The sequence below is a fragment of the Elephantulus edwardii genome, unplaced genomic scaffold (assembly GCF_000299155.1).
Source record: "Elephantulus edwardii isolate Elephantulus edwardi_28Jun2011 unplaced genomic scaffold, EleEdw1.0 scaffold00002, whole genome shotgun sequence".
Taxonomy (NCBI): Eukaryota; Metazoa; Chordata; class Mammalia; order Macroscelidea; family Macroscelididae; genus Elephantulus; species Elephantulus edwardii.
Genome location: NW_006399752.1, coordinates 33,005,808 through 33,020,279, shown reverse-complemented (window position 1 = coordinate 33,020,279; position 14,472 = coordinate 33,005,808). Strand labels below are relative to the sequence as shown.

The following is a 14,472-nucleotide window of genomic DNA, read 5'->3' as shown; positions in this document are numbered from 1 at the left end:
GAGGAGGGAGGATGGAGGAGGAGGAGGAGGATGGAGGAGGAGGAAGAGGATGGAGAAGGAGGAAGAGGAGGGAGGATGGAGGAGGGAGGATGGAGGAGGAGGAGGATGGAGGAGGAAGAGGAGGGAGGATGGAGGAGGAGGATGGAGAAGGAGGAGGTGGATGATGGAGGAAGAGGATGGAGGGAGGTGATGGGGGAGGCAGGAGGAGGGATAGGAGAGAGAAAGAATGGAAAGGGGACAGATGGAGAGGGATGGGCGTGGGGCAGGCTGCTGAGTGCTGGCACCCCCCTTACCCTCTGTCCTGCTGTCCTTTGCAGCTAAGTACCCAGCTATCAAGACCCTGATGCGGCCGGACCCCAACCTCAAGTGGGCAGTGTCGGCGCTGGTGCTGGCGCAGCTGCTGGCCAGTTACTTGGTACGTGGCCTGGCCTGGCGCTGGCTGCTCTTCTGGGCCTATGCCTTTGGAGGCTGCGTCAACCACTCGCTGACCCTGGCCATCCACGACATCTCACACAACACAGCCTTTGGCACAACCCGTTCCAGCCACAACCGCTGGTTTGCCATATTTGCGAACCTGCCCATTGGTGTGCCCTACTCGGCGTCCTTCAAGAAGTATCACATAGACCACCATCGCTACCTGGGGGGAGATGGGCTGGACGTGGATGTGCCCACACGCCTTGAGGGCTGGCTCTTCTGCACACCGGCCCGCAAGCTGCTCTGGTTGGCTCTGCAGCCTTTCCTCTACACGCTGAGGCCACTCTGCGTGCATCCCAAGGCCCTGACCCGCATGGAAGTGCTCAACACCCTGGTGCAGCTGGCCGTGGACACCATCATCTTCAGCCTCTGGGGGCTCAAGCCCATCGCCTACCTGCTGGCCAGCTCCCTGCTGGGCATGGGCCTGCACCCCATCTCGGGCCATTTTGTGGCTGAACACTACATGTTCTTCAAGGGCCATGAGACCTACTCCTACTACGGGCCGCTCAACTGGATCACGTTCAACGTGGGCTACCATGTGGAGCACCACGACTTCCCCAGCATCCCTAGCTGCAACCTGCCCCTGGTACGGGCGAGTGGGGCGTCCTTCTGGCTTCTGGTGCTGCACATGTGTACATGTACTGGTCTGTGTACAGGCACCTACATGTATGTTTGCACACCTGTGCTCACGTGAGCAGGTGTTTGTATGGGAAGGTTTGTCTGCTCCCATGTTTGTTCTAGTACATGCGTGAGCATATGAGCATGCATCCCATGTGTATATTCGTGCACATGTGTACAAATGCCTGCATGGGGCACCGCTCCCTGATGTGTGTACCAGCAAGAGTGGAGGTTCATATGAGAAGCAGCTGGATTCTTAGAGATGGTTTCTCTTGTCTTGGTGAGGGTCAGGTGTGGACTGTTTGGGTTTTTGATTTCGTTCACAATCAGGTGTGAGCTGATTGGATTTGCTGGATTTAGCTAACAATGAGCTGTGAGCTGGAAGCCTTTTGGCTTAGAGTCAACCAGGACCTGGTGGGTAGACCTTCTATTTAAAAGGTGATTGGGCCCCACTAAGTTTACAATTTGGAGGCTCATGTGTGAAGCTGTTGGATTCTGGAAGATGGTTTTTCTTGTCTTGAGGGTCAGGTGTGGACTATTTGGTTATTTTTTCCCCCCTTCACAATCAGGTGTGAGTTGACTGGATTTGCCAGATTTAGCTAACAATGAACTGTGGGCTGGTAGCCTGTTGGTTTAGTGTCAACCAGGACCTGTGGGTGGGCCTTGTATCTAAAAGGCAGTAGGGCTTTTGGGCCTGCAGCCTTTAGGCCTGGTGTTAATTGTGTTTGGGATGAACATTCTTCTAAGTGGTACAGCACTGGTCTGTCAATTTGCTGCACTGAAGTAACTTGGGGTTGCTGTGATGCTGAATGCGGTACCACTGATGTGTCAAACGCCATAATGGTTACCTATCATGGACAGTGTGTGGTGGAGCTCCCAGACTGATTCAGGTTTGGAAGCAGGATTGGCATCCACTTCCTAAAACACATGCCTCTGGAAACTCTATGAACACAGAGAAATGATGATAGTTATAGAACAGGGTTCAGATCTTTTGTTCATAGCGTTGCTATGAGTCGTGCTTGACTCAACGGCACTTAACAACAGCAGCAACAACAGCACGTGCAGACACATTAGCATGTCTGTGTGTACACTAGTAGGTGTGCATGCATCTACATGTATGTTTGCACATGTGCACATGTATGCAGATGCCTGCATAAGAAGGGTTGTGTGTGTACACATTAGCAGGTCTGTGTGTACTCCACATCCATGTGTGCATGGGCATGTGCCCTGGGGTGTCACCCACGTCCATGTGCCTGGCTGGGCCCCTCCTCCCCAGACAGTCCTGAGGCAGGGGCTTCATCCTCCTACTTTGTAGATGAGAAGGCAGAGGCTGGGGTGGCCGAGGTGCTCATGAGGACAGCGCCAGAGTCCAAGCTGGGCTAGGTGCAGACTTGCCGTCAGCCAGGAGCATGCCTATCGTGCCCTCCTCTCACTCAGCCTTGGTGTCAGCTGTAGAGGGACCTAGGAACCCGGCACAGAGGAGGCTGAGGGTCGGGGTGGCTTCAGGGGTGAGTCCAGAGCGCTTCCTGATGGGTGACAGAGGGAGGTGACAGTGATAAGACTGCAGAACCTGGGTCAGTGGGGCTCCAGCCAGCTGCTCTGGCCAGTAGCACTTTGGCTCTGGGACATGCCAGAATCTCCCAGGTCAGCACTCCAAGGTACACTGAGGAGGGGCAGGACTGCTGGTGTCCCCTTGTCCCACGGTCCTATGCTCTACTGGAAAGGCACTAGTCAGGCTGTTGGGGTGGGGGTGGGGATTGGTGGGCGGAGCACTTAGGTTGGTGGGTGGAGCCTTCCGGTTAGAGGGTGAGGCCATGGGGTGTAGGTTGGTGGGCAGGGCCCTTGAGTTGGTTGGTTGGGCCTTCAGATTGGTGGGAGGAGACCTCTGGTCGGGGGGCGGAGCCATGAGTTTGTGGGCGGAGCCATGAGGCTGGTGGGCGGAACCCTCAAGTTGAGGGGTGAGGCTCTCTGGCTGGTGGCTGGGTCCCTGGGCTCTGTGGGCCCCTGTCCTTGGACTGGTGAGCTGGTATGTGAAGTTGGTGGGTGGGGCCCTTGGATTGAAGGGCAGGTCAGTGAGATTTGTGGGCAGAGCCCTCGGGTCAGTGGGTGGGGCCCTCGGATGCGCTGACCAGCCTGTCCTCCTGCAGGTCCGGAAGATCGCCCCTGAGTACTATGACCACCTGCCCCAGCATCACTCCTGGATGAAGGTGCTCTGGGACTTCGTGTTCAAGGACTCGCTGGGGCCCTATGCCCGGGTGAAGCGCGTGTGCAAGCTGGCGGAGGACAGGCTGTGACGGGTCCCCTCCCGGCCTGGCTCCCAGAACTGATCCGGCCACACGGTCCCCGTGTCCCTGGGGCTGCACCGACCGATGTCCTGGCCGAGGCCACCCTGCTGCGAGGGGCTCTGCAGCGTCAAGGGCTGGGGGGCTCTTGCTCCGGCTCCACATTAAACCCCACACTTGTTTCCACATCCCGGCAGTGCTGAGAAAAGGCCTGGACCCAAGACCCCAGAGCATGGGGACAGTGGCCCCTCCTGCCCTGGGGAGATGGCCTTCACACACTTGCCCCACAGAAGCCCCTCACTGCCAGCTGTGTCCCCCACCTCCCAGCTGTGAGTCCTTCCTCGTGCTGCTCTGCCCTGTCCTCTCCTGGGCACCTTGGCTGGACCACCTGCGCTCCACCTGAGTCCTCACTTCCCCATTAGTCTCCCGACCTGGATGGCGAGGGCTCTGTTAAGGGCCACCACCCCTTCCCCAAAGCAGCACCCCTTCCTGTGGGGACACAGGGGGGGCTTCTCAGATCGGGTATCAGCGGTCAGGTAGATGGATGGTGGCCAGTGACAGGCAGAAGCTCTGAGGACCTGGTCCTGAGGGAGCAGCTGTCTGCACACCCTCTGGTTCCAGGAGAGCTGGGCTGGGGGCACTAGGTCTGGTCTCAGAGAGGCTGACGGAGCGGTGAGGACAGGTCTCTTTGCCAGAGAGGACCAGCACTGGCAATAGAGACTGAGGCCCGATGACCCCTGCCGGGTGGGCTTCCTGCTCCCCTGGCCTAGCAGCAGGATGGATGGGAGCCATGTGCTGCTGACGTGGGGCCTTTGCCCGTGCCAGGCACCCCTGTCCCCAAGCTGTCGGGGAGCCCCGAGCAGGAGCAGCGAGGTCTCGGAAAGACTTTGAACCTGGCCCCTCCTTGTGCACACAGGAGACCTCACATCTCCGCCTTTGGTCTCATATCTCTGAGTCTCCCCAAACACACCTGGAAGGGGGCCCCCTGGGACACCCAGTCAGAGGACCCAGGCAGGACTAGCACATTCCAGGGAGGGGGTCTGAGCAGGGCTGGGATTGTCAGCGGGACAGCACGGCTGGAACCTGTGGCTGGGCCGCTGAGTCCCAGGACCCAGGGTCCACATGGCCTGTTTGCTGGTGACAGGCGAGCTGTCTGGTGCAGGGTGACAGGCTGGAGTGAGGGTGAGGTGGGATCAGGTGAAGGTTCCTGAGGACTCAGGTAGAGCAGGAGCCCTGAGCCCCCATCCCTGCCCCGCGGGGGCAGTGTGACATCGGACCATCACCAGCTGTCACCACAGACATGCATGAATTCCCTTGCAGCCCTGGGGTCCCCTGGGAGCTGAGGCTTCCGCCTGGGGCATCCACCAAAGTGATGCTTGCCTGCCAGCCCACCCGACATGGTTCCAGTGCTCCAGATGTGTCCTCCCACCAGTGACCACAAGGAGCGAGAGCCGAGGCTTGAGGAGTGGACAGTGAAGTTTATTACCATGTGAACACAGACACCGTGCGGCCGGCCGGTGGATGGGCCCTGGGGAAGGACCGCATCCGGACAGCTCTGCGCTGTGTGGGCAGCGCGTCTGCTAGGAGCAAACTCGAAACATCTAATGAGGCGTGTGACCTGGCTTCCTTCTAGAAACCAAACAGAATGTACACTTAAATAAGCAATATAAAATACAAAAGACAAGGAGGCCTGTTGCTGCGTCAGGTAGAATCTAAAAAATCCAGGCGTTGGACTGTTTCCTCGTTCGGAATATTTATCACAGGTTCGCATTTCTGCAGTGTGTCCGCTTGTGTGCGCTCGGCGAGGTGGGGCTGCGCACTGTCCCTCGGCGTCAGGGGACCCCTCCTTGGCGGTGGCGGGACCCCGGTTATGTGGTGCTGATCCCACTGAGCTCTTGCCTGATTGCTAGGGACAGATGGGGGACAGGGCTCAGGGGCAGCAGGGGCAGCCCACCCGCTCATGGGTGGCCATGGAGACAGGCACTGTGCTGGGGACACTGTCTTATCACCAGACACTAGGGACAGACAGACACCATGGTGGGGACACAGAGACAGACACCTTGGGGTTGAGACAGGCAGTATAGCGTGGGGACAGACAGACACTGTGGTGGAACACTGTGGGGTGGGGACACTGCCAGGCTCAGCCCTGTTGAGGGCTGTCTCCCTCACGTGGTCTTCTGAGGTGCTCCACGCCCCCTCCAGGCTCGCGTGGTCTACATGCAGCTCCTGATACAGCGCTGAGTGTGGCCGGCTGTCCGCCCTCCTCCCTCCTGGGACTTCTCCCTGTGAGCACCCTGTGCCCGCCTCATCTGAACCCCGAGAACTGCTCCTCATGAGGCCTGCTGCTGCTTGTACCCTCACTCTGCCTCATCAGCTCTGCCTTCCCCAGGGCACCCCGATCTGGCCTGACCCTGTTTGGTCTGGAGGCCACTGGCTCTGATGCCTCTGTGATCCGTTTCCCTACAGGCCCATGCCTGGGAGCAGCTGCCACTGTAGCCACTGCTGCAGACATGGAAGTGACGAAGAGGAGGCTGGAGAGGGGAGGTCCCTGGCCTGGCCGCTGCAGAGGGCCTGGCGGGGGATGACCACCCAGCAGAGTTAAAAGCTGGCCTGGGTGTTGGTCTCTGGGCTCCAAGGCTGCCCGTCTTCTTTCATGAAGTTATCTCCCCAGCCCAGCCCTCCAGAGGGCCCTGAACAAACAGGAACCCAGTTCTCTGGCCAGATCGGGTGTGATCTGTCCCCTGGGAGCCTCAGGAACACAGGCCCTGCCCCGGCTGGCCAGGAGGAGTCAGGTGCAGGTGTCCGCCCCCTCCGCATTGGCTGCAGCCCCTCTGCTGCCCCAGGAGTGGCCCTTCTCGCAGGCACTGGATGCCCAGGCCCATAGGTTGCTGGGAGTTGTGTCCTTTGAACTGCTGGCCCTTCCCTTTCCTCTGGCTCCAGATCTGAGCCACTCCATCAAGGCCTGGGGACAGGAAGGACAGGCGTGCCTCCCTGGGATGAGGCCCCTGGCCTGGGCGCCCTTCCTAGCTCTGCTCTGGTCAGTGGCTCTCGTGGGGATGCCGTGGGCCCAGCAGAGAAGCAGGCCTGGTTGACTGGGAGCCCTGAAGCAACTCATTGAAGGCGGTGGAATAGCAAAGCAATTTATGTCAACAGACAGTGAAGCAGGACGGACAGCTGAAGCGGTGTCTGCTGTGTGGGGCTCTAGCCAACATTCTAGATCATTCTGTCAAGCCCTGGCTTCTGTGATCCACTAGCCACTCTGAGGAGAGAGATGGGGCTGTCCGCCCACAAAGGTTTAGGCTTGGCGACCCCTTGGGCAGCTCTGCTCTGGACTTAGGGTCGCTGTGGTGGGAACAGACTTTCAACAGAAAAGCAGAGGAACGAGAGCTCGGATTCGGATCGTTCACACATGTACTTAGAAGTCACGTGATGTGACCGGGCTTCAGTTTCCTCTGCAAGTCCAGGGGAGGGGGCTGAGGACCAGGCCTCCTGTCTTGACACCATTGTTCTGGTAGCCTTCAAGGCATGTGGTTACCCCAGGGGGGGGGATGTTTGTGTCCCAGCCTGCCCCTTCAAGGACCCTGGTCTGTCCCCTCCCAGAAGCCTTGCTTGGCTCCACCCTGTCCTGTCCACTGGGACCCTTGCATGGCCCAGGTGTGGCCTCTTTGTTAGGACCCTCCTGTGGCCCAGCCTTCCCTGTCCACCCCTGGCCCCTCACACAGCCCTGGCCTGGCCCCCCTGTGAGGACCCTCTGGCAGCCCAGTCTGCCCTGCCCAGCTTACCCTCGATGATCTCCTCTTTGACCCTGTGAAGCTCTCTGACCACTTCCTCCAGGATCTCCTGTGGGTGGGAGAGTGGCGCGGGTGACAAGTCGTGACAGGGACCCAGCTGCCGGAGTCTCAGGGCCCACCTTCAACCCCAGGAGGGCTCCCAGCTGTCTTCCCACGATGGGGGAAAGAGGCTATGGGACCTGCCACCCCCCTCCAGGTGAGGTTGGGGTCACCTGCCCAGGAGCCCACTCACTCCTGCCCTCTGCCCCCCATCCCCCGTGGAAGGGACCATGCTCACTTGCTTCAGCCGGTCAAAATCGAAGGCGTCCAGGGCCATGTCAGTCACGCTCCCGGCCGGCTTCATCCTGGGAGGAGGGAGGTGGTACAGGCTGCTGGGTGACATCGGAGGCAGCCTGTGCAGTGGGCCCTGCCCCTGCTCCACGGCTGAGCGCGTGTTCTGGCCACCTCCCCCTCCCCGGCTTCTGACCGCTGGTGACCTTCTGGATCCTTGGTGACTGCAGGATGGTCTGCAGCCCAGTCTGGGCCTCAGAGTGTCTCCCAGGAGATGTGACCCTATTTCCTAGCTCAGGACTCGATTGGGACTCAGGTCCCACAAGGAACCAATCTGATCTGAAATCCTGGACAGGCCCAGCCACCAGGGCCAGCAGGTGCCCCAGAAGAACACAGCGCCACACTGCTTGGTGGCTGCGGGAAGCCAGCAGTAATGGCAAAGCTGACGCCGGGCACACCTCCTCACGTGTCCACTCGGTGGGCTGCACTCCCTGGAAAAGTTCTGAGCACAGCTCACGTCTTGGCTGTGGGAATCATGGCAAAGTGCCAATCGAGCTCGCTTCCATGCTCAGTCTCCATTCTGGCATGGTGAGGGCGCGGTGAGAACATGAGGTGGTGGAGGGATGGTGAGCACATGGTGAGGGCGTGAGGACGTGGTGCGGATGGACATGAGGAAATGGTGAGGACGTGGTGGGATGGACGCAGAGAGGAAATGGTGGGGAAGGATGTGGTGGGATGCATGTGCTGGGGATGGATAGGACGTGGTGAAGGTGGAAGTGGTGGGATGGACCTGGTGGGGATGGACGCAGTGAGGACATAGTGGGAATGGACATAGTGGGAATGGACGTGCTGAGGATGTTGTAGGGATGGACACAGTGAGGATGTGATGAGAATGGATGCAGTGAGGGCATGGTGGCTATGGACATGGTGGGGAAGGACCCGGTGAGGATGCGGTAGGGATGGGCAGTGTGGGCGTGGTGGACATAGATATGGTGGGGATGGACGTGCTGAGGATATGGTAGGGATGGGCACAGGGAGGACATGGTGGATATGGACGTGGTGGGGAAGGACGCAGTGAGGATGTGACGCGGATGGGCATGGTGAGGACGGACCTGGTGCGGATGTGATGAGGGGAGTTGAGGGTGGCGGTCAGAGTCTGTGGTTTTAGGAAGTTGTGTGGCCTGTGATGGGACAGACAGGCTGTGGGGGTGCACCTGGCACCGCGGTGGGGTCCCCCTTGTGCGGCCGAGGTCATATCCCTGCTTGCAAGAAAGCAGGAAGGAGTAGGTGCTTCTGTTCCCTCCTGGGTGAGTGGAGATATGGCACGCAGGGGCCTGGCCGAGGTCCTCAGTGAGCTGGGCTCCATGAGTCATTAGATCCCACCGGGTCTTGGGTCCTTCACACCTTCCTCTGGGCCCTTGACTCTGGTCCAATGACAAACTGCCAGAACCTGGACTGCTGTGTCCACGGCTGGACGCTGACGACGACAGCAGCACCTTGGGGCCTTCTGTACTGCCACTGTGGGAAGGACCATCCCTACCCCCACTGAATCCTCTGGGAAATGAGGTCGACTCAGAGCTGGGGAGAGGCTGAGTGGGTCGGGAGTGCGGCAGGATCCCTGGGCGAGCGGGCTCCTCTCAGCTCCTGCCCACTGCAGCCCCTCCTCCTCACGGCACCAGCGAGCTCTCTAGAGCACCGCCCCTCACAAGACTGAACCCCTACTCCTCATTACCTCCTCCCCACCCTTCCCGAAGTTCCTGCTCCTCTGTTCTCTGGACCTGCAGTAAGCAGCTCTTGTCCCCACCACAGCCCCTCCAGGACGCAGCTCCGGGCTGCTGCGGGGAGGCCTGTGGCCCACGCCCCACACTAACCCCTCCTCAGAGCCCCTTCAGACAGGGCTAGCTGTCCTAGTCGGGGGAGAGGCCTTCCAGCCAACAAGCTCCTTGTAGGCAGGGACGGGCCCAGCTGCAGACAGTCCAGCCGGCCTCAGATCCACCTGAGCCTCGCCTCCTTTCACTCAAGACCAAGGCCAAGGACACCCTGTTCTGTGACAGCTGCTTCCTCCTTTTTGTGGGGACCATGGCGCCTTCCTGGTCCTGGCTCTCGACGGCTTCCTGGCTCTAGCAGCCTGGCCACACCTCCAGGGCGAGATTCATGCAAATGTCCCCCCCACTGTCTCCCCGGTGGTTTGGGTTGTGTGGTCAGAATATGCATGGGTAAGACTCCGTGCTGTGTGTGCTAGTGGGGCTCGCTGAGGAGTGGGGAGCTGCCCACAGCCAACCAGATGCTGAATGGGAAGGAGGCAGGTGCTGACAGACCTCACCTTCCAGGGCAGCACGGGGCCAGGTGAGGCCTCCTGCACGGCTCAGGGCCAGCAGTCTTGAGTCCAGGTCTCACCCAAGTCCCTCTGCCTGCCTCTGGGCAAGTCCTCTCCCCAGGCCCCAGCCTCCACCTTGGTCCGCACAGATAGGAGGAAGGAGCTGGCCCGCATGGCCCCAGGCCCTGCCAGCCCTGATGTTCCCCAGGTCTGAGAAGGACAAGCCCCCCTTTCCCAGAGCCAATGGTTAAATGACAAGACAGGAGACAGGGTGTGAGGTGTTAGTCCTGGGATGAGGGACAAAGATGTCCAGAGATGGGGGACACCTGGGGAGAGAGGGGTGTCGGTACCTAGAGTGAGGCTGAGACTGGAGGGGACTCTTAGCTTCGGGGCTCTTTGCCACAGACGGGGTTCTAAGGCAATGGAATGAAGCAGACATGTGAATTGGAGCCGCGCCTGCCCGCCTGCCCACCCGGAAGACGTGTGCAGCTCCCGGGCGCTCACCTGGACAGCAGGGAGGACATGGGCTTCTCCACCGAGTTGCTCCGCTCCCAGGGCTTCCGGCCGGGCTCTGGACCATGGCGGGAGGTGTCAGAGTGGGCAGCACTCCCACCCCTCCACACTCAAGCAGGGACCTCCACCCATCTGGCCACGGTGCTACAGCTCAGGTGCCCTCTGGGCCAAACCACGGCGCCCCAGAGGCCATTCCCTGGGAGGTGACCCATCTGATGTAGGACTGTCCCGAGAATTACCTCGCCCTTGACCTGAGTGCTTCTTCCTCGAGAGTCCTCTAACCTTCTGTCCCTCTGTGTCCCCCACCCCATGTCTCCTCATGTACCTGTGTCTCCCATGGGTAGGACTTGGGGGCAGTCCCTACAAACACAGGTCACAGCCTACAGGAGGCCTGGCCGGGAGGGAGGTGCCACAGTGGGTGCTGCCCAGGCAGGGCCTGGCCACAGGAAATAGCCGGCCAGTCCCCAGCACTGGCCAGCCAGTGCAGACACGGAGCCAGCATCCATGGAGTGACTTAGTGACCCCTCCCGGTCTCCCCTCACTGCAAAACCTCAGCTCTCCCATCACACCCCCTCACAGCCTGACCGGGAGAGATCTGAGAGGGACAGGCCATCTCTGCAACTGGCCAGCATTCGAGGTCTCAGAGGCAGAGGGCTTTCTGACAGGGATCACTCCTCCTGTGAGCACTGGCCCAGCTGGGAGCCGACAGCTTGCTACTCCACAGAGGACACGTGCCATGAGACAAGCCTGCCTCTGAGTGGGCCTGGGATGAGAACGAGAGGGCCAGGTCCCACCCCCCACCCCCCAGGGGACCCACCTAGCTCTCAAGCATTTGGTGGTCTCGCACGCCCCTCAGAGTCAGCCTGGGGCTCCTGCTGCCACCACGCGGCCTCTGATCTTCGATTAGGGGAGGGGCCCGGCTGGAGGACCAGTGACCTGGTCAGCCCCCCTCACCTGAGGTGCTGGCAGGCTGGCTGGCTGCCCGGGTCCCTGGAGATGGAGAGGTGCTGGGGTCTTCCTGGAATGGAAAGGAAGACTGGCACCAGCCAGCAGGACTGGGGCTTCGGGGCTCTCCTACTCACAGGGCCTCCCCTTCCCAAATGCTCTAGAACGTTCCTTGGGTAACATAACCGAAGAGGGAACCCTGAGTCCCAGCGAGGTCACCTCACTGTGGACAGCTGGGGCAGAGGTCAAGGAGGAGACATGGCCAGCAAAGACGGAGCCCTTGAGGTCGATTCACTCAGGGGGTGTGTGTGTTCTCCATGCTCCAGGGTGCCCACGGCCAGGGGAGCCTGCAGGCCCACAGGGCACTGGCCAGTGCTGGAGGAGGCGTGGCCACTAGAGGCGGCCTGGCTGTCTAGGTGAGGATGCCGAGTGGGCAAAGCCATTTCCTATAAACCTGAGCGGGAAGCCCTGGGCAGGGCCCATCCCAGGGGCTGGCTGGGGCATAGACGCCAATGCCGGCAGCAATGAGGGGTCGCTGGCTCACCAGCGTTTCTGCCGAAGTGTGAGCCTGCACCAGGGCCTGCTTCACCCGCCTGCGTGCAGCCTCCAGGGCCACCTGGTCACATAGGGACGGAGGGGGTTCACGGCAGACACAGCCACGAGAGCCAGGTGACCCGGCATGGCCCCGCTCTTGTACCTGGCACACTCCTGGCCTCCTCTGCGGCCTTGGGCATACACTTCTCTGTGTCCTTTGGGCAAGAGAAGGTGTCTCCCTCTGTTTATACACCTGCCCTTGTCTGGGTCTCATCAATTCACGGGGTCTTGGAGGGAAGCCCTTGGGCTGCCCTGCCCTTTTTGGGGTCAGCCTCGGCTATGAGAAGACTCATGGAAGACAAAGGAAGTGGGGATGTGACCAGCACTGGGATGAGGTGGCCGGGCGCCCACCCTCTGCCCTAGGGCCCATGGCTTCAAGGCGCTTCTCTCCCAGCTAGCTGGGCTGAGGTGGGAGCACAAATCTTTGTGCTGGGTGACCACACTCGGGCAGCACTGGCATTGTCAGACCACTCCGGAACAGCTGGCCTCTGCTGCTCAAAACCTCGTGAGGGCTCCTGGGCAAAGAAGCCCCCGGACGTGCAATAGCAAGGGCAGTCCTGCCCGAGTGGGTGCTGGGCACTGGACACAGGAGGAGGGGCCACCCATTAGAGGGTGAAGACGCTGCCCGAGTGGGTGCTGGGCGCTGGACACAGGAGGAGGGGCCACCCATTAGAGGGTAGGGTGAAGACTCTGTTGCGGTCTCTGCAACCCTAGTCCCCGGCGAGGCTGTGGTCGCCCGTCAGGACGGCACGTGAATGAGCCGCCACGGTGGGTGCCGTGCACGGCTGAGCAGGGGGGCGTCCCTTCTGCCCTCCAGAGAAGGGACTCAGAAAGCAGCGCTGAGACAGCCCCACCAGGGTTGGGGAAATGCGAGTGGGTATCTGGCAGCCCCCCAAGCAGCACCTTCCTGGGGGTCTGGCCCCTGGAGGCAGGGCTGGTGCAGCTCCGCTGGGGTGGGGAGATGCAGGTGGGTGGCCGGTGGCCCCGCCCAGCACCTTCCTGGGGGCCCGGCCGAGGCTACTCACCGTTTGGCTCTCGTCTTCCTTTCTATCTGTGGGCTTGTCGGTCTGGGAAGCAGCTTTCCTCCTGGACACAGGAAAGAAACACAATAGGGCAGCGCCTCAAGCTCTGAGCGCCGAGCCGGACGCCGCCTCCGTCCCCAGGTAACCCTGGGACATGGGATCTGGTCCCGGGTCCAGGTAAGGCCAGGCCAGCTCAGGGGCCTGGCTCTGGACTCATGGGATGTGAATGGGTCCCAGGACACGGGTGGCTCCTCATCTACGGTGAAGAATGCTCGGGGCCTGGTCACGTGGGACAGCAGGGGCATGGTGGGCCTGGGGAGCTGACCTCTGCATGCTGATGGGGCTGCATCAACAGATCCCCTGCCCAGTGGAAGGAGAGCTCTTCCCTTAGAGACCCTCAGTCTGAACCACCACCATGAACCTGGACGTACCCAGAAGGGATAGGTTTGGACGAACCTGGCCTATGCTTGTAGTCAAACAGGAAGGGCCTGTTGGTGTGGTTGTTAACCAAAGGCCAGTGGCTCTAACCCAGCAGTACACCTTGGGAGAAGGACGAGGAACTCTACTTCCGTGAAGGCCACCACCTTAGACACCCAGTGGGTGTCCACTCCGTCCTGCAGGGCTTCTGTGGGTGAGCGTCAATGCGATGGCAGCCAGCCTGGTTTCTGTTTACTGTCAACCAGGCGTACACTCATTCCCTTTACAAACACGTCTGCTTCGTGTGCCTCATCTAACTAACTCCCAGGATCCCCTTCGCTGGTGAGCACGTCCTCTCATGAGTTCAGGAGGTGTGCGGTCCAGCAGGGGGACCAGGCCATCACTAGCTGCACGGGCTCATGACAGGCCCCCACCGCAGCCTCCTCGGTCACACTCTGGCCGTCTCTCTGACACCCTGTCTCATGAAGGGGTGCCCTGCTGACCTGGCTGGCTGCAGTCCCCTACTAACCCCTCCCCTCTCTGCCAGCAAGCTCAGGCTGGACCACAGTGAGGTGAGCAGGTTACTCTGCTCTGAGGACAGGAAGTGCAGTGGGCTTTTGTGAAAGTCACATGGGTACCCCGACTCCCTCCCGAGTTCACAGTGGTGAGTGAGGCCCTATGGTGTGGCCTCAGAGGGGGCAGCTGAGTGCCACACTAGGACATCTTGGCACCTCTGTCCAATGGGCTTCAAAGGACTCCCAGGGGTGCGGCTTTGGAGGGGGGCACTAGCGTGCCACACTGTGATGCCTTGTCATCTCTGCCCAGCAGGCTTTGAAGAGCGGCTTGAAAGTGGCCACTCCTGGTCAGCTAGGCGTCCACGCCATCGGGGTGTCTCTGGGAAGCTCGACCTTTTCTGCCCTTGGAGAGAAAGCAGCCTCCCACCAGCGGGTCTAACGCACCCACCACCAAGGTGCTGCTACGACCTCGCTGGCTTGGGACCTGGGTACTTTCATACTTTTACTGAAGCCTCCAGTCAATAAGGGCTCTGAGATGGAACTCCACACCACGACACAAAGCTAAGCACATCTACTGGTCCAGAAGCAAGGAGCTGCACTGCCACTCGGAGGCATGTGGTTCAAATCTACCAGGCCCTCTGAAAGATGAAGACGGGAATTACCGTGGAGTCTGTCCAAGGACCCTGTGTCCCTCCTCACAACACTGACCACGGA

General features: G+C 60.4%; 2 protein-coding genes across 2 annotated transcripts in view; one reads left to right on the top strand and one right to left on the bottom strand.

The window, feature by feature from the left end:
- Positions 1 to 3,386, top strand: part of DEGS2 (delta(4)-desaturase, sphingolipid 2) — a 27,125-nt gene extending 23,739 nt beyond the window's left edge. Inside the window, exons 2-3 of the mRNA XM_006879070.1 lie at positions 318 to 1,060; positions 3,240 to 3,386. Of these exons, the coding sequence (XP_006879132.1) occupies positions 318 to 1,060; positions 3,240 to 3,386 (890 nt within the window). The remainder of the gene's footprint in view (positions 1 to 317; positions 1,061 to 3,239) is intronic.
- A 1,856-nt stretch (positions 3,387 to 5,242) lies between these two features.
- The window catches only part of EVL (Enah/Vasp-like), a 72,318-nt gene continuing 63,088 nt past the window's right edge, over positions 5,243 to 14,472 (bottom strand). The window contains exons 7-13 of the mRNA XM_006879069.1: positions 12,830 to 12,890; positions 11,220 to 11,283; positions 10,257 to 10,323; positions 10,103 to 10,165; positions 7,443 to 7,509; positions 7,157 to 7,214; positions 5,243 to 5,280 (exon numbers count right to left, since the gene is read on the bottom strand). Of these exons, the coding sequence (XP_006879131.1) occupies positions 5,243 to 5,280; positions 7,157 to 7,214; positions 7,443 to 7,509; positions 10,103 to 10,165; positions 10,257 to 10,323; positions 11,220 to 11,283; positions 12,830 to 12,890 (418 nt within the window). The remainder of the gene's footprint in view (positions 5,281 to 7,156; positions 7,215 to 7,442; positions 7,510 to 10,102; positions 10,166 to 10,256; positions 10,324 to 11,219; positions 11,284 to 12,829; positions 12,891 to 14,472) is intronic.